This window comes from Nyctereutes procyonoides, unplaced genomic scaffold, assembly GCF_905146905.1.
Source record: "Nyctereutes procyonoides isolate TBG_1078 unplaced genomic scaffold, NYPRO_anot_genome, whole genome shotgun sequence".
Taxonomy (NCBI): domain Eukaryota; kingdom Metazoa; phylum Chordata; class Mammalia; order Carnivora; family Canidae; genus Nyctereutes; species Nyctereutes procyonoides.
Window position 1 is genome coordinate 29736723 of NW_026575024.1, and position 27772 is coordinate 29764494.

General features: G+C 46.3%; 1 protein-coding gene across 1 annotated transcript; it reads right to left on the minus strand.

The window, feature by feature from the left end:
* Positions 1 to 14749: 14749 nt before the first annotated feature.
* DDRGK1 (DDRGK domain containing 1) lies at positions 14750 to 26056 on the minus strand. The gene is made up of 9 exons (XM_055306812.1): positions 25912 to 26056; positions 24532 to 24738; positions 22753 to 22865; positions 22423 to 22524; positions 19322 to 19444; positions 18995 to 19033; positions 16356 to 16412; positions 15596 to 15644; positions 14750 to 15223 (listed from the first exon to the last, which is right to left on the minus strand). Exons 1-9 carry the CDS (start codon positions 26000 to 26002, stop codon positions 15057 to 15059), a joined length of 948 nt encoding a protein of 315 aa, XP_055162787.1. The 5' UTR covers positions 26003 to 26056; the 3' UTR covers positions 14750 to 15056.
* Positions 26057 to 27772: the final 1716 nt, after the last annotated feature.

The following is a 27772-nucleotide window of genomic DNA, read 5'->3' on the forward strand; positions in this document are numbered from 1 at the left end:
GGGAGGAAAAGGAAGGCGACGAAGGAAAAGATGTATATATGACCCAGCAAGGTGTGAGTGCTTTCACCCCGCGCCCCACACCTGCACGAGACCCGGCCCCGACCCCCACGCTGCAACCGAGGGTGAGACGAGGTGAGGTGAGGACTTCGTCCCTCACCCAGAGCACCAGTTTTGCACGCGCGTGCTTCATTCTGTACCGTGAATGCTCATTCCGCCCCGGTTGGCCCGGGAGGACTGCCGGGAGGAAGCCGGCTCGGGCTGGAGGTCTTAGCCTAGAATACCACGAATATAGCGGGGAAGCAAACCAGGCCTAGGGTTCAGCGTTAAAAAAAGCTGGAGGCACAAAGGGTCAGTCCTAAAAACTTCTGCGCCTCCACTCCAGCTGGGATTTAACCCATTGTATCATTGCTATAATTTGGTCATTGCTAATTTGTTTGGTCATCAGCCATTCTATTTTATAGTATATATTTCTTGCTGTTTTCTGGATTTTTTCCATATTTGCTTTTATCTTCTATAGTAGTCTGCAAGATAGAAAGCCTGGCGGTTGCTTTTGAGTTTATAAAGTAAAAATAATTTTTATTTCACAAATCATTAAAGTCAATGACAAGTCATTCATTTTTATATTCCATTTTATGTAACGAAAATTTTAATGTGCTTTTCTATCTCTAGGCCTGCTGCCCTCACACCTATTTTTATAGGATGATAGACCCAGTTTTGTTTACACTTTTTTTTTCAAGCCACAAAATCCTGTTTTTCAATCATTATCTTTGGCTTTTGCCAACTCTTTAATTGGTATCAATGTCACTGCCAGTTTTCTATGCTCTCATTTTTTTCTCATTCGGACCCATCTCTCATTTTACTGGTGACTTCAGGGAGGGCTCCTGAATGTTTTTTTCCTAGGCCTTTGCCCTAGTAAGAATGCCTTTTTACTGTCTTTACATACTAATACATCTTTGTGGCTTGACAGTTTACAGAATTCTTGAGTGGTCTTTTCAGCTTACAAAAGTTTCTAACAAATTCTAATATGTTCCTGTCCATTCTGTGAACAGGGTTGATTTGGTGTTTTTTTTCTCCCCTAAAGTTATCACATTAGATCAATGTCATTCAAATCTCTTCCTCCTTTTTCTCTGCATCTTGGGAGAGTATCTTATGTTTTTCTCCAACATCACAGATTTAATTTTCTTCAGAGTCAAGGGTACTCTTTGTTTTCTCCAATAAGATATTTAATTCTGCTTGTTTTACCTTCCTTTGATTTTAGCCAATTTCCACTCCACCTCTGTCTTGGTTTCACTTAATCTCTTTATAGTTTTCTATTCCAATTTCATAGAGGATGTGGTTTAACATTTTGAGAATAGGAAAATAAGGGAATACCATAGCTGACTCTGTTCTAATGCATATGAAAGCCCTGATAAAGTGGACCATTTTCTGGGAAATAAAATTTAAAAAGTAAGAACGATGTTGAAAACATTATCTAAGAAATATATTCAAGAAAGGCTCTGGGCTCAGATGGTTTAATGGGAGAATTCTCTCAAACTTTCAGTGAACAGATAATCCTTACTCTGCAAATCTGTATTATAGCCCAGAAAAATTAGAAAGCTATTTCATTTTATGAAGCTATAATTCTCCTTACGCCAATTCCCAATAAAGATAGCATAAAAAAAGAAAACTGCAAACCAATCATACTTATCAATTCAGGGGATAAAATTACTACATACAACTCAAGGAAGTAAAGTTTTATTGTATGTGAAATTAGTCCATGATTTTGTTAAATGAGAAAAAAAATCGTCATAATATATGGCAAAATTGAATTTAAGTATAATATTAACAAATTTTTTTTGCCAAAAAGTCACTAAAAAATCAGTGCCCAAAAAGAACCCTCATAATGAACCAGGAACTGCTGAAATGAAGATTCAATATTTTGGCCTTGACATCTGGTAAAATCTGGAGTGCCTCAAATAGCTTAACTGAACATTGCCCTAGCCAAATAATCCTCCTTATCAAATCAACCAGGTGCATTTTCTGCTTATCTCAGAGCAGGTTTCAGTTCTCTGCCAGCCTTCAGAATCATTCAAACAAGTCAATCATATATCCTGCAGGAACAGCAGGCACGCCTCATTCTCTTGCTGCTATAAAGCCTGTCCTCCACAGCTTCTGGTTGTTCACTACATTTCTGAGTGTAACACCTGGACGGTCCCATGTGGCTTGTGAGGTCCTCCTTCCCAGAGCTATGAAAATATGTGACTAATAAACTGTCAGTCTCACCTGTCCAGGGTCAGGTGCTGTGTTTGGCCCTTCCCATAACCCTAGAGTGGGAAACTCTTCCTCACCAATGAGAAAGAGAAGGCCATTAAAACAAATCTATCATTTCAATAAAATGGGGGTAGGGGGAAGAGTCTATCAGACTGACAACTTAAAAAGTGATATCACATGTTGGTGAAGCTGTAGGGCAAAAGGAACTCATGGTATTTTTGAGAGTATAAATCAGTACAACCTTTCGGGAGGACAATATGTAAAAATTTGAAATGTGTATATCCCCAGACTTCGCAATTCCATTCTGGGAAGAAATGCCATCATGAGTAATATGACAGATGTTCAAAGGTAAGTCACTGCCATGCTGACTGTAATAGAAAAATTTAAACCTAAATACATCAATCTATTAATGGAATATTGAGTAAATTAATCCATGCATCCAGTGCAATGTAACAATAGCAATGTAAAATAATGGCATAGGTGTCTATGTATTGACATAGAAAGATGACTACATTAAGTGAAAAACCAAGGAGCAGAATCATATGTATGCAAACTCTATTATTTTACTTATTTTAAAAATATTTATTTATTTAGGGGCACTTGGGTGGCTCAGTTGGTTAAGGGTCTGCCTCTTGATTTCAGCTCAGCTCAGGATCTCAAGGTTGTAAGATTAAGCCCCATGTTGGGCTCAACGCTCAGCACAGTCTTGCTTGTCCCTTTCCCTCTGTCACCCCCGACTTGCTTTCTGTCTCGCTCTCAAATAAAAAAATAAAATCTTTTAAAAAATATTTATTTTATGGGACGCCTGGATGGCACAGTGGTTAAGCTTCTGCCTTCAGCTCAGGGAGTGATCCTGGAGTTTCAGGATCGAGTCCCACGCCAGGTTCCCTGCATGGAGTCTGCTTTTCCCTCTGCCTCTCTCTCTCTCTCTCTGTGTCTCTCATGAATAAATAAATAAAATCTTTAAAAATTTATTTATTTATTTATTTAAGTAATCTCTATACCCAATGTGGGGCTCAAACTTGCAACCCTGAGATCCAAGTCACATGTTCTGACTGAGCCAGCCAGGTGCCCCATCTTCTATTATTTTAGTAAGAATATGCATATGCATAGAAAAGTGAAAAAATGAACATCAAACTATTAATAGTGGCTACTTTGAGATGGTGGGATTGCAGGAAGGAGGGTGGAAGATTCTAGGCAGTTCTGTAATGTTTGCGTTTTTTTTTTAAAGAGTTATTTACTTTATTTATTTATTTATTTTTTTTTTTAAATTTTTATTTATTTATGATAGGCACACAGTGAGAGAGAGAGAGGCAGAGACACAGGCAGAAGGAGAAGCAGGCTCCATGCACCGGAAGCCCGACGTGGGATTCGATCCCGGGTCTCCAGGATCGCGCCCTGGGCCAAAGGCAGGCGCCAAACCGGTGCGCCACCCAGGGATCCCTATTTATTTATTTATTTATTTATTTATTTATTTATTTATTTATTTACTTACTTATTTATTTATTTATGATAGACATAGACAGAGAGAGAGAGAGGCAGAGACACAGGAGGAGAGAGAAGCAGGCTCCATGCCGGAGCCTGACCTTGGACTCGATCCCGGGACTCCAGGATCGCGCCCTGGGACAAACGCAGGCGCCAAAGCGCTGAGCCACCCAGGGATCCCCCTGTTTGCGTTTTTTTTACAAGTAAGTATTACTTTGTAAAAAAAAAAAAGAAGAGATAATGCAGTTTGCTTGGAAGAATAAACAGGTGAAAAAGCTCTGAAAATTTAGAAAGAGCAAGCTATTAATATATTAAATATCTGCTCAAAAACCCCTGCCCAGTGGGAGTTTGCATTCTAGTGGGAGGATACAGTAAAATATATAGTGGATTAGATAGTGGCAAATACTAAAAGAAGTGGAGATTGTTGGGGGATCCAATTCTGAATGAAGTGGAAGGCCTCCGTAAGGAAGTGACATTCAAGTTAAAGACTTGGAGATGGGGGAGGAAGCCAAGTGTAAATGTGGAGGTTTCCTGGATGCATTTTATCTATAATGAAATGAGCTCTTATTCAGTATTTCCTTGTTTTCTTTTTAAAGATTTTATTTATTTATTCATGATAGAGAGAGAGAGAGAGGGAGAGAGGCAGAGATACAGGCAGAGGGAGAAGCAGGCTCCATACTAGGACCCCGACGTGGGACTCGATCCTGGTTCTCCAGGATCCCGCCCTGGGCCAAAGGCAGGAGCTAAACCGCTGAGCCACCCAGGGATCCCTATTTCCTTGTTTTTATGTACCAACTAAAGCTTCCAGTAGAAAAAGGTACTTAAACGTGATTTTATTTTTTTTTTTAATTTTTTTTATTTATTTATGATAGTCACAGAGAGAGAAAGAGAGAGAGGCAGAGACATAGGCAGAGGGAGAAGCAGGCTCCATGCACCGGGAGCCCGATGTGGGATTCGATCCCGTGTCTCCAGGATCGCGCCCTGGGCCAAAGGCAGGCGCCAAACCACTGCGCCACCCAGGGATCCCTTAAACGTGATTTTAATTAGGTTTTAGCAAGATCAATAACTACAAAAGGAATTAACATTGTTAAGGTTTGCCCTTTTATTATTATTTTTTTAAGATTTTATTTATTCATGAGACACACAGAGAGGCAGAAATACAGGCAGAGGGAGAAGCAGGATCCACACCAGGATCCTGATGTGGGACTCAATCCCAGGACCCCAGGATCAGGACCTGAGCCAAAGGCAGATGCTCAATCACTGAGCCACCCATGTGCCTAAGGTTTACTCTTTTATTTTTATTTATTTTTTAAAAAAGATTTTTATTATTTATTCCTGAGAGACGAGCAGAGACACAGGCAGAGGGAGAAGCAGGCTCCACACAAGAAGCCCGATGCAGGTATTGATCCTGGGACTCCAGGATCACGCCCTGGGCCGAAGGCAGGCGCTAAACCACTGAGCCACCCAGGCATCCCAGGTTTACCCTTTAATTTTATTTTTCTTTTAAAGATTTTATTTATTTATTCATGAGAGACAGAGAGAGAGAGAGAGGTAGAGACACAGGCAGAGGGAGAAGCAGGCTCCATGCCGGGAGCCCGATGCGGAACTCGATCCCGGGACTTCAGGATCATGCCCTGGGCCAAAGGCAGGCCCTAAACTGCTGAGCCACCCAGGGATCCCCGGTTTACCCTTTTAAATGGCACTTGCCCTAGACTGTTTTACAGCTGAGTTCTACCCAATCTATGAAGAAATCATTCTAAATCACAGGAAAAGATGAAAAGCTCCCTAATTTATTTTATAAAGGTAGAATAGAATAATCTTAATACGAAAATCTGAAAAATAATATAAAAGAAGAAAATGGTGATTGATTAATCATGTCTTCCTCACTAACTTGTGTCCATGTAGACAGGATACTTTAAAATTCCATATCCCGAGGTGCCTGGGTGGCTCAGTAGGTTAGGCATCTTTTTTTTTTTTAATTTTTATTTATTTATGATAGTCACAGAGAGAGAGAGAGGCAGAGACACAGGCAGAGGGAGAAGCAGGCTCCATGCACCGGGAGCCTGATGTGGGATTCGATCCTGGATCTCCAGGATCACGCCCTGGGCCAAAGGCAGGCACCAAACCACTGCGCCACCCAGGGATCCCAGGCATCTGACTTTTGATTTGGGCTCAGGTCATATCTCAGGGTTGTGCGATGGAGCTCCAAGTCCAGCTCAGCATGCAGTGGGGAGTCTGCTGAGATTCTCTCCCTCTCCCTCTGCCCTCAAACTTACAAGCTCTCTCTCTCTCTTTTTTTTAAGTTTATTTTTTACTTTTTATTTATTTATTTATGATAGTCAGAGAGAGAGAGAGAGGCAGAGACACAGGCAGAGGGAGAAGCAGGCTCCATGCACCAGGAGCCCGACGTGGGATTCGATCCTGGGTCTCCAGGATCGTGCCCTGGGCCAAAGGCAGGCGCCAAACCACTGTGCCACCCAGGGATCCCACAAGCTCTCTCTCAAATAAGTCTTTTTATTTTATTATTTTTATTTTTTAATTAATTAATTTAATTAATTAATTAATTTATGATAGTCACACAGAGAGAGAGAGAGGCAGAGACACTGGCAGAGGGAGAAGCAGGCTCCATGCACCAGGGAGCCCGACGTGGGATTCGATCCCGGGTCTCCGGGATCGCGCCCTGGGCCAAAGGCAGGCGCTAAACCACTGCGCCACCCAGGGATCCCTATTTTATTATTTTTAAAGATTTTATTTATTTATTCATGAGAGACACAGAGAAAGAGGTAGAGACATAGGCAGACAGAGAAGCAGGCCCCATGCAGGGAGCCCAGTGTGGGACTCTCCCGGGACTCCAGGATCACACCCAGAGCCAAGGGCAGACACTCAACTGCTGAGCCATCCAGATGTCCTCTCAAATAAATCTTTAATAAAAATTCCATATCCCCATCTTAATACTCTGGTAAGCAGAATTAATGAACCCCTAAAGATATCCAAGTCCTAATCCCCTGAACCTGTTAACATGCTAGGTTACCTGGCAAAGAATTAAGTTTGTAGATAGAATTAAGGTTTCTAATCAGCTAACCTTAAAATAGGGAGATTAGAAGTGCATGGCTGGCTCAGTCAGTACAGCGTGCGATCCTGATCTTGGGGTTGTAAGTTTGAGCCCCATGTTGGGTGTAGAGATTACTTAAAAATAAAAATCTTTATTAAAAAAAGAGATTATCCTGGATTATCTAGGTGGGCCCAATGTAATCATAGGATCCTTAAAAGTGGATGAGGGGGATGCCTGGGTGACTCAGCAGTTTAGCACCTGCCTTCAGCCCACCATGTGATTCTGGAGCCGGGATCGAGTCCCACATCGGGCTCCCTGCATGGAGCCTGCTTCTCCCTCTGCCTGTGTCTCTGTCTCTGTCTCTCTCTCTCTCTCTCTCCCTCTGTGTCTCTCATGAATAAATAAATATTTTTAAAAAAAGTGGATGAGGAAGGCAGAAGTCGGGGTGGGGGACATGTAACTACAGAAGAACAGTTACAGATGCAAGGTAGCTAGCTAGCTTTACAAATGAAGGAAAAGGACCACAAGCCAAGGGATATGGTTTGAAGATGGAGTAGAGCCTTCAGAAAGAAACAGCTCTGTGTTGATTTCAGCCCAGTAAGACCCATGTTGGACTTGTACAGAACTAAGAGATAAATTTGTGCTGTTTTATGCTGCTAAGTTTGTGGGTAATTTGTTACAGCAGTACTAGAAAACTAATGCAAAAGCATAATAGACACTCAACATTCATTTGTTGAATGATGAATGAAATTGCAAAAACCCTTGGGTCTACTGACAAATGGGTAAAAGATAAATAAATCATTCACAGAATACAAATGTCCAACAAGCCATTCAATATATACCCAGCCCTGCTGATATTGAAAAGACGCAAAAGAAAACCTACCAATTAACAGACTATTATGATCCTTTAAGGTCCTACCCACCAAGTTATCCAGACTGGAACATGGGGCTTCTCTGGGATGACTGGGCAGTGACCTCCAAATGCCAAACAGGGGCGTGGTGGGGGGTTGGGTGGGGGCAGACAAGGCACTGTAATCCATGCTTAAGTTTGGATGTTTGTACTAAAGCTTTTTACAGTTGTGCTTGCTTTATGGAGAAATAAAAACCTCTGGAATTAGGCCAAAAATTCCTGGGCATGACTAGTAAAGGTCCTAGGGGTTATCCAGACCAATCTAAAACTGTAACTGAAACATTTATGATTCAAGTCTGCTGGGGTCTTTTACACTCGGTTTTATAAATTGATGAGCTGATGTTTATACACACACTCATGGGACCCTTGAAAAATAAAAGTTAAAGAGAAAAATATTAAAAACTTATTAGACTATATTCTCCTTTTAACCACTCTTCTCTACTAATTGTACATTCTTCCCAATAGAACATGGTTTTTGCTTTTATATTCTCAAGGGTCTCTAACACTTTTCTTTTGTTTTTACATAATTGATGCTTTGTTTATATAATACTAACAAAGAAACTTCTTTGTATCTATATAGTGTAAACCTTATTGCAAGACATTTAGAAATAAAGTATAAAAGAATATAAGCCACCACCCTACCACTCACTATCTTAAGTGAGTTTTATGAACCCACATCTATTTGTGCAGCACGTTGTTCTTCCTAATGTCCTAAGCAGAATAGTAATGATTATTGCATCATGGAATTATAGTTATACCCAAATCGTTAATTAATTTTACGGAGAATGCAGACTCGAAAAATGTTCCCAGATTTAATTTTTGTAAAAGCTGGAGTACATTTGTTTAGCAGAAAGCCTTCTTTGTAAACTTTTTTTTAAATTTTTATTTATTTATGATAGTCACACACAAAGAGAGAGAGGCAGAGACATAGGCAGAGGGAGAAGCAGGCTCCATGCACTGGGAGCCCGACATGGGATTCGATCCCGGGTCTCCAGGATCGCACCCTGGGCCAAAGGCAGGCGCCAAACCGCTGTGCCACCCAGGGATCCCCTGTAAACTTTTTTTATGTTTCAGATGATATTATCGTAGACAAAATGAAACAGCTAGGTGAAACTTTTATTACCTGCCTTTGGGGTAAGTAATAACTTCCTACCAGATTTCCCATGCGTCCTTCCCTTACCACTCGTCAACTTTTCCTCTCAAGTTACTACAATCCAGCAATGATGGATTATATGTTCAATAATTTCTCATCTATTCATATTTGTTACTATGGTCTATTTTGATATGAGGCAATATGCACAAGCTACAAAATACATAAAGACAGCTGCCAAAGTAGACATCAAGCCTGCGTCCACCCAGCTACACTGTTCTGTAAATTGTAGGGTTGAGCTTAACAGCAAAATGGCCTGACTTACCTCACTGATGAGAAATGGTCAAAGAGAGAAAAGAAACAAAGGAAATAAATCTGTTACTCAGTTACAATACAGTTGGAGCATTACTAGTTGTAGTTTTTGTATTACAATTATTACAGATGTGACATTAGGAATGCAAGTCAAGAAAGTTAAAATGAGGGATGCCTGGGTGGTTCAGTGGTTGAGCATCTATCTGCCTTTGACTCAGGGTGTGATCCTGGAGTCCCAGGATACAGTCCCACATTGGCCTTCCTGCATGGAGCCTGCTTCTCCCTCTGCCTATGTCTCTGCCTCTCTCTCTCTCCGTGTCTCTCATGAATAAATAGATAAAATCTTAAAAAAAAAAAAAGTTAAAATGAATTAAAACCAGCTAGTAAGTCTAGCAGGTTATGTCCAAAAGGTTATATTTAAACAAGTTTAATGTTACAGTATTTGTATTTGATAGGTTCTCTTCTAAGGTTTGCCTTATGCATTTTGCCACCATGAGTAATCAAATAACATATAATAAGCCAAAAATTATGGTATCAGGGTAAACCAAGTAACAGTATTTTTCAGTGTCACTACTGTAGTCTAAATTGCTTTTGGTACAGCTGTGTGACTAGCAAGTTATATATGACACACAACTCTGCGCCCAGATATTGACCCTTGTTCCTGTCCTCAATGTAAAAGCAACAGGCTCCTTAGATCCCTATTATTCAAACTGTTGGCTGAGTTCTGTTAGTGGTTTATGAAATCAATGGAGTCACCATCAGTAGTGGTACAAAATAGAGAAGCAAACATCAACATGGATCAACCACAGCTTCAATTATCTCTATGCATGGGTATACAGACATGGACCAAGTCTTCAATGAAAAATGGATTTCTTACTAAGAGATACTGTCAAAAACACCGCCTTAGTGGAATAGTCATTTCCAATCTTGGGGCTGGGGCTTGGGACTGGAGATGTCTGGGGCAAGCACTCATGAAGGCTTGGTGTGGTATGCTCTGATGTTATAATGAAGGTGAAGGGAGGGGGCTGATGGTGTAATGATGATTTGTAGGATGATTGCAAAGAACGGTTAAGAAATGAATTATTGATTCAAAACACTAATTAAACACCCCCCCCCTTCACCAAATACAACCCGTATTTCTGGGCTCAGCAATCTCTTCCTTTCCACCTTCTCTCTTCTTTGCCCCAGGCTTTCCTGTTCCTCCAGCCAACACTTCATGTCCCCTCAGTGAATCCTAAGCCTTTACATTCTCATACCTGTCCTCCCCTCAGCCCAGAAGGCCTCTCCTTGTAAGCCACGGGTCCCTTTCATGTATCAGTTTGGCAGTGCACTTGCTGGCTGGCTGGTTTCTCTTTTTTTTTTTTTTTTTAAGATTTATTTATTTATTCAGAGAGAGCGAGAGAGAGGCAGAGACACAGGCAGAGAGACACAGGCAGAGGGAGAAGCAGGCTCCACGCAGGAAGCCCAACGTGGGACTCGATCCCAGGTCTCCAGGATCACACCCCAGGCTGCAGGCGGCGCTAAACCGCTACGCCACCAGGGCTGCCCCTGGCTGGTTTCTCTATCAGATTAGTACCACTGCCCCATTCCCCACCTGTGGATGGGGTCATGTTTAGCATCCTGCCTCATACTCAAATTACAGATTGTTAGTTTTGCTTTTTTTTTTTTTTTTAAGATTTTTTATTTATTCATGATAGAGAGACAGAGACAGAGACAGAGATGCAGGCAGAGGGAGAAGCAGGCTCCATGCCGGAAGCCTGACATGGGACTTGATCCCGAGACTCCAGGATCATGCCCTGGGCCAAAGGCAGGCGCTGAACCGCTGAGCCACCCAGGGATCCCCTAGTTTTGCTTTTTTAAACCCACTTTGAATGTGTTGAATAATTTGTTAACAAAGATCCAACATGCATCCTACGCTGGTGCCAGTGTGTAGCCTGGGGGTCACTCAATTGCCAGGTTAATGAGGAGGGGCCACTAGTGGCCTTACAGGCCCAGCTTTTTTAGCCTCTTTTCTGAAGCTTACCTAGAGTCAAGATCATGAGGCCATCTAGAACTCACTGTGTTTATTTACTATATTTTTTGTTTTTTGTTTACTTTTAAAAAATTTGAGAGAGAAAGTGGGAGGGGAAGAGGAAGAGGGAGAGATAATCTCAAGCAGACCCCATGCCAAGTGCAGGGCCCAACAAGGGGCTCAATCTCATGACCCTGAGATCATGACCTGAGCTGAAATCAAGAGTCAGATGTTCAACCAACTGCATCACCCAGGGACCCCTATTTAATTTAATTTAATTTATTTATTTATTTTATTTATTTTATTTTTAGGGCCTACAAATTGTCTTCTCCATGAATGGGAATGAAGAAAAGGACCACTCATTTTTTAGAAGGTAGAAATGCTGGCAACAGGAAGACCAGATCAATAAGCTTATTAGAAGGATGAAGTAAAGCATCTACTGCTTTTATTTCTGTAATCTGGTCAATTAATAAACGGCTACTTTCAAACTGAAAAAAAAAATTTATTTTTAAGTAATCTCTATACTCAACATGGGGCTCAAACTCACAACCCCAAGACTGAGAGTCACACACTCCAAAGTGAGCCAGCCAGGCCCCCTCACTGTGTTTAAGCTTTTAGTTATGAGAAACTTTTTTTTTTAAAAGATTTTATTTATTTATTCATGAGAGACACATGGAGAGAGAGGCAGAGACACAGGCAGAGAGAGAAGCAGGCCCCGTGCAGGGAGCCTGATGCGGGACTCGATCCGGGGACTCCAGGATCATGCCCTGAACCAAAGGCAGATGCTTAACCACAGAGCCACCCGGGCGTCCCGAGAAACTTTTTTTTTTTTAAAGATTTTATTTACTTATTCATGAGAAACACAGAGGGAGAGAGAGGCAGAGACACAACAGAGGGAGAAGCGGGCTCCACGCAGGGAAGCCCGACGTGGGACTCGATTCCAGGACTCCAGGATCACGCCCCAGGCTGACGGCAGACGCTCAACCAGTGAGCCACCCAGGCATCCCTATGAGAAACTTTCAATATAAAAATAAAGGAAGATAACTTCCATGTACCCATTACTCAGTTTTTATAATTTTTCAACTCATGGCCAATCTTATAACCACTTTTGAAATGACAAGTTGTATTCTGTGGCTTCCTAACCATGGGTAATCAGTATTAGGCCTTGAAGGTCCATAAAAAAGAAGTTGTAGGGTGCCTGGCTGGCTCAGTCAGTTAAGCATCTGCCTATGGCTCAGGTCTTGATCTCAGAGTCCTGGGAGTGAGCCCCACATCAAGTTCCCTGCTCAGCAGGAGTCTGCTTTTCCCTCTCTCTCTGTCCCTCCCTCCCGCTTGTGCTTGACTTCACTGTCTCAAATAAATAAAATCTTAGAAAGAAGGAAGGAAGGGGAAGGAAGGAAGGAAAGAAGGAAGGAAGGGAGGGAGGGAGGGAGGGAGGGAGGGAGGGAGGGAGGGAGGGAGGGAGGGAGGGGTTGTGATAGAACAAAACTGAACTGGGCTGGACTCTACTGGGGGCAATTGGTATCAAACCAGGCCTGTTGAGCTGGCCCATAAAGACAGGCACCTAGAACAAGCAAATGAGCATTTTGTATATTGGGAGCTCCAAAACCAGAATTAACCCAATGAGTTGGAAACAGTCAAGTGTTTCTTATGGCGACGGTGGGGGGTAGGGGTAGGGGGTAGGGGGTGGGGGGATGCTAACCATGAAAAAGGGGCCACACTACTAAAGGACTCAGGGCCACAGTCAATGTAAAGTCCTGGGTCCCTGCTTCTGAATCACCATCCATCATATATACATCCTCAGCCACCTGAGATAATCACCCTGAGGCTCCAGTACCCTCAGGAAGAGGGTTTATTTCAAAACAGAGCTGGTGAATTAGCAAATGTAAATCCATGGTATTGAGAGGTTTATAATCAGCTTCAATATTACACATACAGATCAATAATGTCATTGTTACTACTACTACTACTACTACCAGATGTATCTGGTCTACTTTTTGAGATGTGAAAGTATTTAAAGTAATTCCATCATTAATTTGGGAACTTTATTTTTTAATTTGGGAACTTTAAATGCTAAGAAATATTTAAGTAATAACTTTAAATTAAGCTTGAAAAATTACAAGTGGTTAAACCCAAAAGTTTTCATTTATTGAGAATATATACAAACTTAGAAAAATGTTAATCACTATTTCAAGAACTGCTTATTTGAGAAATTTATTAGATTAGTGGATAGATCACTAAAAAATGCACAAAGGTCATTTTTGCCCCCTCACCCCCACTATGCCCTTGGGATACAAAGGGTTTTAAAAGGCTTCCAGGACATGAGAAAGGGATGTGCCTTTTCCTCCCTTCTGGCCTGTGGAATGAGGAGGTGGGAGTGCTACAGTCCTCCTGCCATCTGGAGGTGGCAGTGGCTGAGGACAACGGAAGGAGAAGGAGACCTGGAGCTGCTGTCTTGTTTTGGGAGAATCCCTTTCCAGTGGGGATTTTAATTACTTGTAACTTGATGGCCTGTCTCTCCACTCCACCCCCACTGCCTTCTCAACCTAGGCACACACTGGAATCTCCGACTGATGCCTCCTGGGTCTCACCCCCCAAGATTCTGATTCCACTGGTCTAGGATGCAGCCTGGCATGAGACTGTTGACAATTTGACAATTCCCCAGGGGCTTCTCACCACCTCTCAGGGGCTTCTAATGAGCAACCAGGGTTGAGAAACATCACTTAAACTGTAAGCCTTCTTTTCCCTTTATAATTTTGTTTCTTTCTCATACTATCAGTACCTTTACCTGTTTCTTCCCTCTCCTACTGGACTATGGGCTCCCAGATGGCTTTCCAAACAATGCACGTGGCCCTTTCCAGCTCCAGGTGACTCCAAATGCCTGTTGCTGACAGAAGCAGCAGTCATGTCTCACTTGGAATTTTAAGTACTATAGCTAATGTCTATAGCACCAAGTGAATCAAAATCATCCTTGATAACACTCAGGAAGGCTCTACCCTACAGCCTGATGTCCTGTCTCCATCACCATCTATAGGCAGTGTCTTCCAGGGTGGGAACAGAAAGCTGCCTCCCCTACCAGGCATCAGAAGTGGGTGGTTTATGTTTAAGGGGTACCTTGTAGAAAAATACACATTTAAACTCATGCCTCACCCTTAGCACAGCAGGATGCTCACACCACCAAGAGCCCACAGGAACTAGAGTGACTGACCCTATAGGAGTTACACATCTCCCATCTCACACCCACTCCTGAGCATATGGTCCTTACATCCACCAGTGGGTGGAATCACCCACACCGTTTAAACTTTCTGTCCAGGATGGAGAGCTAAATTCACGTAATGGACCGTAGAAAGTACATCTCTCTACTGCAGAATTCAGCTCAAGCAGGTTCCTCGCTTCCTTCTACCTGCCCAGCCTCTGTCCCTCCCTGACCACCCCTCTCTCCTTCTCAAAGATGCTTAGGACTCTACCTTGGCACTTCCCTCTCCTCTTTAAGAGCTCTCAGCCCTCTGTGGGGCTCCTAAAACCGTCCATATAAACAAAAGTGAGACCTCCCTTGCCAGTTAGGGGAGATGTCCTAAGGTTTGCTCTGGGACATGGGTAAGGAAGAGAAAGAATTCATCTTTGTAGGATACAAAGAAACACAGTAAACACTCAATATTCTTTTTAAATAAATGAACACATAAGAATGGAACTTTCATCTGCCTCCACAGGGCTTCTCCCACCCATCCCCCAGAAATATTCTGAGCACTAGACTTTAGTTGATCATCTAGGATCCCAGGCCAGGTCTTCTGTCACACCAAGCCACACCAAGCTCAGCAATGCTCACAGGGCTTTAATCTAGAACTGCCTGGCCACATTCCATCTCTCCCCCAGGGTGGTGGGGAGGGATCAAGATGTATGGCCAGGTAGGCTGTGCTAGCTCCCAGTCCAAAAGGGAAGGGCTAGGTCATGCGGGGGACTGGAGAGAAGGCTCCTGGCCCCAGGAGATGAGGGAGTTGCTGGCCTGGGCAAGCTCAGTGATGGACACCCGGCCCCGCTGTCGGATGAAGTTAGCCACAGCAGCCAGTTCCTCGGGAGTTATGTAGATGAACTTGCCCCGGTCGTCAATCACACCTGTGGGGACAGGATGGTTGTAGAGCTGAGCCCTCTAGGGCCCTCTCCCCTTGCTACCAGAAAATGCCCACCCAGCCACCTCTTCACAACTGGCTCAGAGCTCTCCAGGCCTGTGTACCTGCCTAGTCTTTCCTGGCAACATCCAATCCTGGCCTATGTGAGTCAAATCAGGCTTCCTTGCCTGTCCCTGTCACCCTGAGCCACTCTCAGGCCTGGGCAAGTCCCTCTGTTCAGTGCACCTCCTGCACACCACCCCCTGACCCAGGGCTGGGAGAGGGGTCATCCTGCCTCTGCAACAAATCCCTGCAGGCCCTCTGTGACAAGACACTCCCCAAGGCCAGGGCCTACAGTGACTGCTTCTCATCCCCTCACCTGTCAGAGTCCCCTCAGCCAGCAGATCCTGGATGCGGTTTATGGTATCCTATGAGAAGAACAAGTCTCAGAGCAGAGATGGGCACTACCGTCCCAGTAGAAAACTACACTCTCCCTCCCACCACCGCCAACTCTCCTCTCCTCTTCACGGCCACCCCCAATGTGACTGTGTGCTTTTGCAGAAGGGCTCAGAGGACACAGGGCTCTGATCCCAGGGTACTGGAGGACCTCTGAGAGAAGCTTTCTTCAAGGCAGGAGAGGAGTGGTGGGGACATTTGGCCGTGAAGGCTGGCACACACAGCCTGTTTGCAAGGGAGTTGTCAAGGTAACTGGGTTTGGGCTGCCTCGGTGACAGGGGTTGCTGGAGTGATGGGAGTTTGGGCTTTTTTCTTTCCTCTGTCTAGTAGAAAGACAAGATTCCTGAGGTGCCAAAAAATACCTATAGTCTACTCTTGCTTGAAGGCGGTAAGACTCTCTTTGGGACGCCTGGGTGGCTCAGCGGTTGAGCATCTGCCTTCAGCTCAGGGCATGATCCTGGAGTACTGGGATCGAGTCCCACATCAGGCTTCCTGCATGGAGCCTGCTTCTCCTTCTGCCTGTGTCTCTGCCCCTCCCTTCCCCCCCCGCCACCCCTCTCTTTTATGAATAAATAAAATCTAAAAAAAAAAAAAAAAGACTCCATCTTTAAGCCATCCCCCTCTGACAGCTGTACAGACCCCCTGGCCACATTCCACAGAGGAGGCCACCTTCAAGTACTTACCTGCGTCCGCAGGCCCACCTGGGAAGCCAGGTCTTCCAAGAGCACGACCTTGGACTGCTGCGAAGGGGAGAAAGGGGGACCTTGGGCAAAGGCTCTCCACATGGGAGCCGTCTAAGGTTGGCACACCAACCTGCTCTGCTCTGGGTGGATGGCTAAGCAGGCTACGTGCTCCCAAGGGAGAACCTCGTTCCCTTCATATACTATTCACATGTTCTCCCAGCCGCCTGGACACAGATACACACACTCTCATGAACTCTCGTGTCCCTAATTACTGGGAAGGATGTGCCCAAACCACCACCTGCCCCAAGTAGTCATGTCCTGGCCTAGAGACTACCCTAGGACCGATATGCATGGAGAGCTAAGCACAGCTGCTACCTTCCTCCTCTGCAGTCAGCCGTATCATTTTATCATGAATGGCTGCAAGGGGAAGCGCCACAGAGATGAAAGGGCTGACAATTGCCAAAAGCTTACTAAAAAACTGTCACTAGGGCCTATGTTTGCTGAAGGTCTGCTAGGACAAGGAGCAGAGAAGGTGTGGGGGGTACGGTGGTCAACAAGACACAGTTCCTGCCCTTGAGCTCACAGCCAGTGCAGAAGACAGATGAGAATATGGACAAGAAGAGAGCAGATGGGAAGCCCTGACGAGCCAGGGTCTTGGTGGGAACAGTATAGCTCATTCGTGTCTCACCTTTGTTCACTGCCCTCTCTGCCTAGAGATCCCCACAAGTCTGACATGCCACACTGTGCACCACCCTCTTCAGGCTATTGAGGTACTGCATCTACCCGTAAGATAACTATCACTAAATCTGCTCAGTGCTTCCCTCACACTCTCAGTAGAAACTTTGGTTCCTAGTTGGGTGGGTTGGGACAGGAGGGGAGTGGGGGTGTGGCCGAGGGTCCACTGCCGGGTCCTACCCATGCATCTGCCCTGCCTCCCCCCCACACAGACAGCATGTGACTTGAGAGAAGGTGGTCTGTTGCGTTTCTAGGAATCTTCCACAGCAAATGAGCTGGGGGAGGAGTGACATGGTGACAACTCCTCAGCTGCAGATGGCATGTGACTCTTCAAAATGCCAAAATGAATGTGCAAGCAGGGAGGTAAGGGAGTCGCAGTTGGGCCAAGAGGTGGCAAGCACAAGGTGACCTGGTCAGCTGGCCTCTACCTACCAAGCAGGGAGCAGACACTGGGGTCTTAGGACAGCTCAAAATGCAGAGTCACCCCAGGTGTCCCTGAAGACCTGGCCTGGGGGAGCTGCTGGGCCAAAAGTGTGCTTGGAAAAACAAACCAACCCACTCAGCTCTGCTCAGAAAAAAAGAGGGAATCAACAAGAACAAGTTATGCCTACGCTGCACATAAACTCTGCTTGGCACAAAAACATGCCTCCAGTTCTGAAATCCTAGGATTACAGGGCCCATTCCCCTGGAGCCTGGAAGAAGGTAGGTGGGCTGAATTCTGAAGTCCTCCTTCTCCATGTAGACAGCAACTCTAGAAGGACCAGCCTGCACAGGCTGGAAAGACCTCTATGGTCCAGAAGAGTCTGGAGAACCCCCAGAAAAGGACCTCTCCAGAGAGCCTCTGAAAGCAAGGGCTGGAACTACCCCTAGGGCCTTTACTCAAATGTCTGCAGAGAAGAGGGGAGATGAAACTGGTGGAGGAGACCTTCCTGGAGGAAGACTCAAGGCTGGGCTGGTCGCAGTCCGCTGGGGAGGGGGGGAGGGGGAGTTCCAAACAGCAGCAGGAGAGTGAGAGAGAGAGAGATCTTGCCAGCCCTGAGGGTGTCAGGGTGGAGAAGGGGCTGTCTCCCTCCCAGGAATACCACTGGGCCCCCAGGGGGTGAGCCCCGCCCCTCACCACTGGGAGGAGTTCAAATTCTGCTCCATTTGGAAGAGGCAGGGGGAGGATTATGCAAGGCCTGGCTCCTTGGCACCCCCTAGGAGCACCCCCACTGCCGCCCCCACTCCCTCTGCACGCCTTCCCTCAGCCGCCTCTGCACCTCTGAGCTGCACTTGGAAACCTCTCCCCTCTCACATCCTTCGTGGGAGAGAAGTTGCTTAGCAGCATAGCAGAGCAGGACGTGCTTATGCAACCTGGAGCAGTATCCAGTGTGGCTACAGGCAGAGGGGGACACACGTGCTGCCCCGCCCTAGATTCCAAAGGAAACATCATCCTGTTTCCCTGAAGACCCAAGTCTCTGGTCAGGAACACGTGGCAGGGGATGCTTGTTTCAACTCAGTAGAGCCTCAGTGTGACAGAAGTGACAGAAAACACATATGAAGAAACTTGAAAACAGTGACTCACTGAGCGTGGGGTCTGAGAAGCAGGAAGACTGTCAAACCCTAAATGTGAGAAGAGACTGGGGGCTCAGGCCTCCCACACAGACTGGGTCCCTCCTCACTGTCAAGGAAGAAAGGGCTCTCTTTTGCCCAGGACCGGGCAGGGCAGCTTAGATTCTCAGGTCCCCTGCCCTCTCCTGCATGAGCTTCAGCAAGCCGCCTAGAACCCTGCCTTGGATCCACTTAGTCCCCTAGCCCCAGAAAGTGCACGCATGCGTACACTCTCACACACCCTACACCCTATACATAACACACATGCGTGAGGCAGGGAGCTGATGTCCAAGCTCTGTCCTGCAGCTTCTTACCTTAATGTAGTTGATGAATTCAGTCAGGAAGCTGTGGGACTAGAGGAGTAGAGAAATCAGGGTAAGTGTCGCCTTTTAGGGGCCACGGGGGTCTATGCCTACCCACCTGCTTGCCACCTGCATGAGCAGAGCTCCCCATAGTGAGAGATTTGGAGGCATGGCCTCTCCAGAGGACGAGGCCTTTGGCCACTAGAGCCTGCTGGGCCTGCTGCCTACCCACCTCTCAATGCCTGACAAGGGCGGCAGGCAAGGAACAATTGGGTATCTGGGATGGGGTGGCAGGCTTGGTGGGCACAGGGATGGGCTTCCCAGGGGCTGCGGGCCCACCTGTTCTTCAGTCATGGTCTCGCCCACACCTTCCTCCTCCACCACGAAGGCTTCCTTCAGTTTCAGGTACTCCTCATGCTCTCGCTGGGCCTGCTCCTCCCGGGCCTTCCTCTCTTCCTCCTCCTGTGGACAAGAGTCGGGTACTTTGGGGCGGGTGACCACTCCATCCGTGTTCTGGGCTGTGCTGCCCCCACAGGGCACCAGGGCATACAACCTGGCCCTTTCTCAGGAAGACAGTTCCTTCAGGACATTGTTCCTTCTATCCCAAGCTGAGCTGTAGGCAGAGGCCCTTGTTTTCATCAGTTCCATCACCTCCCAGACGCATGCTGTTCAGCCCCCTCACCTTTAAAATTCTGCCAATGACCTCACTCCACAGTATCTTGCTATCACCTTCCTTCCTCCTCTTCCTGTCACATCTAAACTTCGTGGACACTCAGGCTACATTTCCTCATCATCCATTCACCTTACCTGCGCACTCCAGTGGCTTCTGATACTCAATTCTGCCAAAACAAGTGCTACGGTCTCACCCAGGCCCTCCATTCCACCAAATCCAATGGGACAACTGTGCCTCATCACCCTGTCGTCTCGGTGTTGCTGAGAGAGCCAATCATTTCCTCTTCCTTCACTTGGCTGGGACACCCACCCTCTTGGATTTCCTCTTGCTCCTTGGGCCATTCTCCCCACCTCCTCCATTGCTCAGTCCCTCCTCCATCCTTCTTCCTCAGGTTACCTGGCATGCATCACACAACCATCTCCTTGCCCGTGACTACCACAGTGGTACCCCTGCCCAAATCTCTCTTTCCATGTGACACACCCACTGGGCCACCTCACAGGCACCTCAAATTGAGTATGTCCAGAAAGATCTGTGATCTACTCCCCACATGTCCGGTGTTCCTCATGGGTCCCTGGCTCAGTGAGTCACACAGCCATCTGGCTAGCTGGTCAGAAATAAAGTCCTATCTACCACTTCTGCCTTCAACTTCCGGAAAACTTCTCAGTCCATCCATGTCACTCTACCACCACCACCACCACCAGAGCTTCTCTCCAAGTCATCCTATTTTCCAGAGTTCTCAAAAAGATTTTTTTAAACCATGTAGCTAAAGCTGGGACAGAGAATATACAAAATAAGCCTGGAGCATCTTGGCAGTGCCAAAAAGTAAGAAAGTACTCAGAAAACAAAACAGGTTACATCAAAGGTACACGGGGCCCAGCTGCAAGAGCTCCTGATGACCTACATAATAAAGATAGTACCTGACTGCAACACAAAATAAATATCCATGAGTCCATGTAGATAAAGTTAAATTTATACGCAGGGCAGCCCGGGTGGCTCAGCGGTTTAGTGCCACTTCAGCTCAGGACGTGATCCTGGAGATCCAGGATCAAGTCCCATGTTGGGCTCCCTGCATGGAGCCTGCTTCTGTCTCTGCCTCTCTCTCTGTCATGAATAAATAAAATCTTAAAAAAAAAATTTTTATACGCAGAGCAGAAAAGAAGGTAAATCTTCCATACAAAGCAATTCCGGATACTTTGCATACTCATCTCTCAAGGAGGCGGAGAATAACTCCCCATTCCATTAAGTGTGGGCTATGTACAATAACTGTTCCTGTTTCCGAAGAAGTACAGGAAGGAGGGAGTAACATTATAGCGGAGAAATCTGGCAAGTAAAACCTGAGCCAAGCAATCAAGGTCAACATCAGTTATGAGAAGTCGACAACACATAACCTTCACATGCTGCGTTGAGAATGGCACTTCACCTGTGATCTTCTGAAAAATCCACAACCTCAGTCTAACCATGAGGAAAAAAAAATCAACTGAATGCAAACTGAGAAATATTCTACAAAATACTTCTCAGTACCCAATACTCCTCAACGCTATCAAGATCATTAAAAGCAAGGAAAATCTGAGAAAATGTCATAACCTGAAGGAGTCTAAAGAGACACAGTAACTAAGTATAACATGGTATCCTGGATGTGACTGTGGAGAACTCTGACATTTATAGTCCATCAGACAGGATCAATGTTCAGAAAGGCAGGGATGCCTAGGTGGCTCAGTGGTTAAGCGTCTGCCTTCAGCTCAGGGTGTGATCCTGGAGTCCTGGGATCGAGTCCCACATTGGGTTCCCTGCATGGAGTCTGCTTCTCCCTCTGCCTAGGTCTCTGCCTCTGTGTCTCTCATAAATAAATAAATAAAATCTTAAAAAAAAAATGTTCAGAAAGGTAAAAAACCCTCTCCACTGGGGCACCTAGGTGGCTCAGTGGTTGAGTGTCTGTCTGCCTTTGGCTAGCTAGTGATCCTGGGGTCCTCGGATCAAGTCCTACATCAGGATCTCCACAGGGAGTCTGCTTCTCCCCCTGCTTATGTCTCCGCCTCTCTCTTTGTATGTCTTATAAACAAATAAGATCTTAAAAAACAAAAACAAAAACAAAAAAACCAACCCTCTCCACTAAGGCCTCCTCTCTGCTGTGCTCTGGCCCATCTGCTAGTGCACCCAAAGCCAGGCTTTCTGCCATCCAGGGCCAGTGAGAGGCCAAAGGCACCAGCGAGGTCTTCCTAACTGGGGCAGCCCTGTATACACGTCACACCTTTGTGATGTTCTGATGTGGGCATCGGTTCTCAGAAAGAAGGAAGCATCCAACTAACAAATGCTCATTAACCACCTCTACCTTCTCTGAGCATCTATCTCCTCCATGCCAGACCCTGAACAGGACCCAGCTCAGGCAGGACCCACCAGCTCTTATGATGACCTTTAACAATTTTAAGGCTTTTAGGTTACAGATCCCACTCCCCTCTCTGACCCCTCTCCGACCCTTCTCCCTCTTCCTTATCTTGTTTCAGCCACTCCAACCATCTCAATTTTCTTTCATTGCTCTGGGCATGTTCAATAAATCACATACACAAAAGTTCCCACCTCACACTTTGCTTTTCAGCAGCAGTTTTATACAGGTTGCGTTTAGAATCCAGGAACCAAATAAACCAGAGCCTGTTCCTGAACCCAGGATGAGTCTGTGGCCCATCTTCTAGGTTAGAGGTGTGAGGAACTGCATGAGAAGCAAGGCTGCCTGGGCAGGGGTCAGAAGTCAGGAGGGAAGGGTCCGTCTCACCTTTTGTTCCTCCTCCAGACGAAGCCGCTCCTCCTCTTTCTTCCACTCTGCCTCACGCTGGGACTCAAGGCGTTTCCGCTCCTCACGCTCAGCCTCCTCTGCCTGGAAAGAGGCCTTCATTGGGAGCACATCCCCATCCCAAGCTAGAGCTTTCCAACCTTACAAACAGGCCACAGCAGGCAATGACTGGGTCAGACCACGGACCAAGGCTGTAGGAGACAGTCAGGCAAGCAGCATGCAAAGAGCCCAAGAGGAGGGACTGACACAGGGAACAAGGAAGGCAGGACCCTTTCCCATTTCCCAGAGCTGCACCCCAACCCTTCTGCTTGCCTCACGCTGGGCTTTTCGCGCCTGTTTCTCCTCTAGTTTCCGTAGTTTCTTGGCTCCAATTTTCCCTGACAGGTGACTTTCCACCGGCTTCTCAATACTTTCTTCCTCCTGGGCTGCATACAGTCCAAAAAAGGCATTTCAGGTCCTGGAGAGGGCTGATGATGATGGGTTCATCCCCTGCCTCATCCCTCTCCGTATGGTGGCAAATCCTTTCTCCCATCTGTAAATATCACTAGCCCAACTCTGTCCTCCAAAGACATCTACCATGAATGCAGAAATTAACACTCTGAGTGTGTGTATGTGAGAGTGTATAAGGAGTGTGTATGTGTTGAGGGTAGAGGATTAGGTGGGAGAATGGTGAGGGAATTATGGGGCAAGGGAACAGATAGTAACTTTGGATGCTGCATAGCCACAAAAAGGGAGGTGTCAGGTTCCAATATCTGAGTGTCTGAAAATCACAGGCAGGGAGGTTTGGGCTTGCAGAGTTCTCTGGTTTGTCTCTGAGCCAAACCTCCTGGGAAGGTTGGCCTCATGGAGAAATGTATCCCTGCCTCATATCTGAATCTGTCCTCACTGCAGTCAGGAACTGCAGTGGGCTGGCCTCAGCCCCTGGCCAAAAAGACAGCTCCAACCCCAAGACTACCTAAAATTAGGGTCAGCTAAAAGTTAAAGACCTGTTGGGGCACCTGGGTGGCTCAGCTGGTTAAGCAACCACTCCTAATTTTGGCTCAGGTCATGATCTCACGAACCCCTTAGCCCTTCCAGCTTGTAGAGTTTGCTTGAGATACTTTCCCCCTCCCCTTTCCCTCTCCCTTTCCCTCACTCCTGCCCCTGCCTGGGCTCTCACCAGGCATGTGCGCACGCACACTCCCTCTCTTTCAAATAAGTAAGTAAGTAAGTAAGTAAGTAAGTAAATAAATAAATAAATAAATAAATAAATGGTGCCCAGGTGGCTCAGTTGGTTAAGTACCTGCCTTCGGAGCAGATGTGATCCCAGAGTCCCAGGACTGAGCCTCACATAGGAGCCCCTGCTCAGCTGGGGATCTGCTTCTCCCTCTCCCCTTTTCCACTTGTGTTTTTTCTCTCTCTCTCAAATAAAAAAATAAAATCTTCAAAACAAAACAAAACCTGTTGATGATCGTGCAGCAGAAATGTCTGATCCCAAGTCTAAGACAAAAGGGATGGCACTACAGTGCCTCCTTTTTGAGCCAAAGGGGCTAATTCCCAAAAGTAGAAGGGTAAAAGGCCCAAATGCCCCTTCCTCAGGCTCAAACCAAGAGAAGATATATTTTTCCCCCACAATCCCAGGGGCTCTGTTGGTCTGCCAGGGATATGGAAGCTATGCCAACAATATGTCTCTATCTCCAAATTCTTTCTCTAGGGTTACACATGACCTCACTTCAGAAGCTCCTGGCTAGGCACTCTGGCCCTAGCGTGAGGCTCTCAGATAATGCATGTGCCCATACCAGTAAGGTGCTGGGATATAAGAAGTGGTCTGAGGAACTCTCTGGGTCAATCTGAAGACCCTACCCTCTTACTTAGACACTGAAAGCCATGAAGGAAGAGGGGGCTGGCCCAATGGAACAGGGGTCAGGGTCCAGAATTGCTGCTCTCTGTGATCAAAGGATGGGTCCCAAGTCTCCCCTTCCCTAACTCTATCCTGTGGCTCCCAAACATGTCTCTTATAGTGTACCTTCACACCCCACTCTTCCACCAACTTTGGAGGTCCCCTCATGCCCTAAACCAGCCCCTGTCTCCTCCAGGCTGGGCCCCACTCACCTGGGATGATGACCTCCTCCTCATTCTCCTCCACCTCTGCCCAGGTGACACGCTGGGCTCGACGCTGGGCCTGCAGGCGGCTGCCCAGGTCCCTTCGGCGCCGGGGCCTGCCCCCGGCTCTCTGCTCCTCAGGCTCCAGGGGCCGAGGCTGGGCCACTGAGCCTGCTACTATGGGCTGCTCCTCATTGTGCAATGGGTCTTGGCCAGCTGTAGGGATGAGAGGAACAAAAAAACTGTCTGGCAGCTCAACCCACCTGATGGCAGACGACTAGCACCCTGGAACTCAACTTTCTCCCGACTCCAGCTGCCCAAAGCACAAAGCCTAAATTTCTCAGATCAAAGAAAGAGGCCTTTATAACCCAGACTCACGCCTTGGTCCTAATGCAAGAAGATCACCAGTTCACCCTTGACTTTGTTGATACCTTTCCAGCTGGCATGTCAGAAGACTACCAGCCTACAAGAGGAGATGAAGCCCTACCTCCTCCAGGAAGCTCACCCTGACTTCTCCAGACCACATCTGCATGCCTACTGCAAGACTGCATTTATTTCTTCCCTAAAACCACCTGCCGTAGTTTTATAAAGCATCCCAACGGGGAGCACAGCTGGGAGCTGAGTCTTCCCTTTCAGGAAGATTTCTTGGCTATCTGCCTTACTTCAGCTTTCTCTCCCCTGCACTTGGGAGCATGTAGGTGCTCTGAAGTTGCTTGTGGGCTCAGAGACGAGGAGAGATGTACACACAAACCTACCGACTGACAAGAAATAGAGGATGCAGGGTGACAGGCATATCTGTTCTGTACCCTGGCAAAAGACACGGGTTCTTGGTCGGGGTGCAGAAGAGGGAGGAGGGCGCATTGGTGCTGTCTTTGAGGGGGAAGGAAAGAGCTTCAGGGAGTAACAGCTCGTGGGTAGAAACAAAAGACTCAGGTGCTCCCTTCTTGGCACCTGCTCTGGAGCCAGCCTGGGTAGGACGGGACACCCCTGCGGCCTCTGCTAGGGGCGCACAAGGGGACAGCCCCAGTGAGGGATGGGAGAATGTCCGTCAGGAGATGCCCGGGGGGGGGGGGGGGGCGGGGTAGGGAGGAGCCGAGAAGGGGATTGGAGCGAGGCTCTCTCTGAGGCTGGGAGAAAGGTGTAGGAGCGGGGCCATCCCGTCCGGGAGTAGGGCTGCGGTACCGCAGCTAGCCGCCGGCTCCCCAACGCGCAGGTACGCGCACGCGCGCAGCTGGCCTGAAGCGCGACGAGCGCGATTCCGCGCAGAGCTTTCCGTCAGCCCAGCCAGCAAGCCGGCGCATGCGCAGAAGCCGCGGTGCGAGGGCCTACCAAGCCTCAGGAGGCCAAAGAACGCGGCCCCACCGGCCCTGGAGCGGCGGCATCTCCTACCTGCTGCTGTCCGGCCCCGGCTGCGAGTCAGAAAAAAGATAAGGCCGACAAGCAAAGCCGCCGCCACCAGGTATACCACGGGGGTCACCATGACAAGGGCTTCCAGTCTGAACCCGCGCGTCCACCCAGGCCCCGGATCTCCCGGGCCCCGCCCAATGCCGCTTGGCTCCTCCCACCACAGGCTCCGCCCACCACAGGCTCCGCCCACCCAGCGGGGCCCCGCCCAGGCCGCACACTCCAGACGGACGCCACCGTTTTCTAAAAGGAATTTGGGGGGCAGACGCATACTCATAAACGATTTTATGCGGTGCAACATTTATACATGCTTTTAAAAATCGTTAAGAAATATCAGCGTATTTATGGAAACACATGTAGAAAAAGTAAAAAAAAATGCGTAGGAATGATACACATCAACTTCAGGACGGATGTTAGGAAGAGGAACAAGAATTAATGGGATTAAGGGCAGAGCTTTGCCTGTATCTGTGACATATCATTTCTTTAGGAGAGGGGAGGGGAAGAGACCAAATCTTATATTTATTTTGGTTTTCAAGTCTTCTATTTAAATAAATTGTGATATAGTTTTGTGACCAGACCTGCGATTTTAGACCTATTTTAGTATAAAATTAGCCTTATTAGACTAATACAAGAATTAGTAACCCAGTTTTCCAGAATAAACACTCAAAATTTAAGTACCCACGGGGAATTTAAATTTCCCTGTTTTTTAACTTAAATTAACCAACATAAATTAGTTTCAGATGTCGTGTTCAGTGATTTATCAGTTGCATGTAATAAATACCCAGTGCTCATCACATCATGTGCCCCCCCACTTAATGCCCATCACAGAGGTACTCCATCCCCCTCACCCACCTCCCCTCCTTCAACTTAGTTAACAGTCTCATGGGTTTTCTCCCTGATGACTTTCTTTTTTTTTCCCTGATGACTTCCTATTGAGTTTTCTCTCCCTTACCCTGTGATCCTCTGCACTTTTTCTTATATTCCACATAGGAGTGAAACCATATAACTTTCTCTGATTAAGTTATCTCACTCAGTTCCTCCGTTCCATCCACATCAATGTAAATAAATGGTAAGTATTCATCCTTTCTGATTTCTGAGTAATATTCCATTGTGTATGTATATATATATATATATATATATATCACATATTTATTCACTCATCTGTCAATGAACTTCTCTTTAATTCTTAAGAATTATTTAGAAACTAGGAACTAATTATACCTCAGCAAAGTTGTTTGGGAAAAAAAAAACGGGACAGGATATAAACTCAAAATTTTTGAAAAAGCAAATAGCAACTACTGGGAATTTGCTGTAACAGCAATATGAAACTTTATGTGTGTGTGTAACACAAAGATCCAAGGACAAACGATATGAAGTGGAAGATTTGAAAAAAGATGGCACCATGTGAGCATCTCAATATTTGTTAAACTGGAATAGTGGGAACTTCTGCATCTATTTTATTATTTTCTCTAACTCTGGAATATTTCATAATTTACATTTTTGGGGGCACCTGGGTGGTTCAGAGGTTGAGCCTCTGCCTTTGACTCAGGTTGTGATCCTGGGGGTCCAGGGATGGAGTCCCTGCATCAGGCTCCCCGCAGGGATCCTGCTTCTCCCTCTGCCTATGTCTCTGCCTCTCTTTGTGTGTCTCTCATAAATAAATAAAATCAAAAAAAAAAAAAAAAACCTTACATTTTTAAATTTGAAGCAAGCAAATAAGCCAGGATGGGTGAAATGAAAATAGCAAATTTCAAAATTATTAAAATTAGGTAATAGGTATATTTGGGCTCATTATAGTGCTCTTTTCTATTTTTTGTTAAGTTTGAGATTTCCCATAATAAAAAGT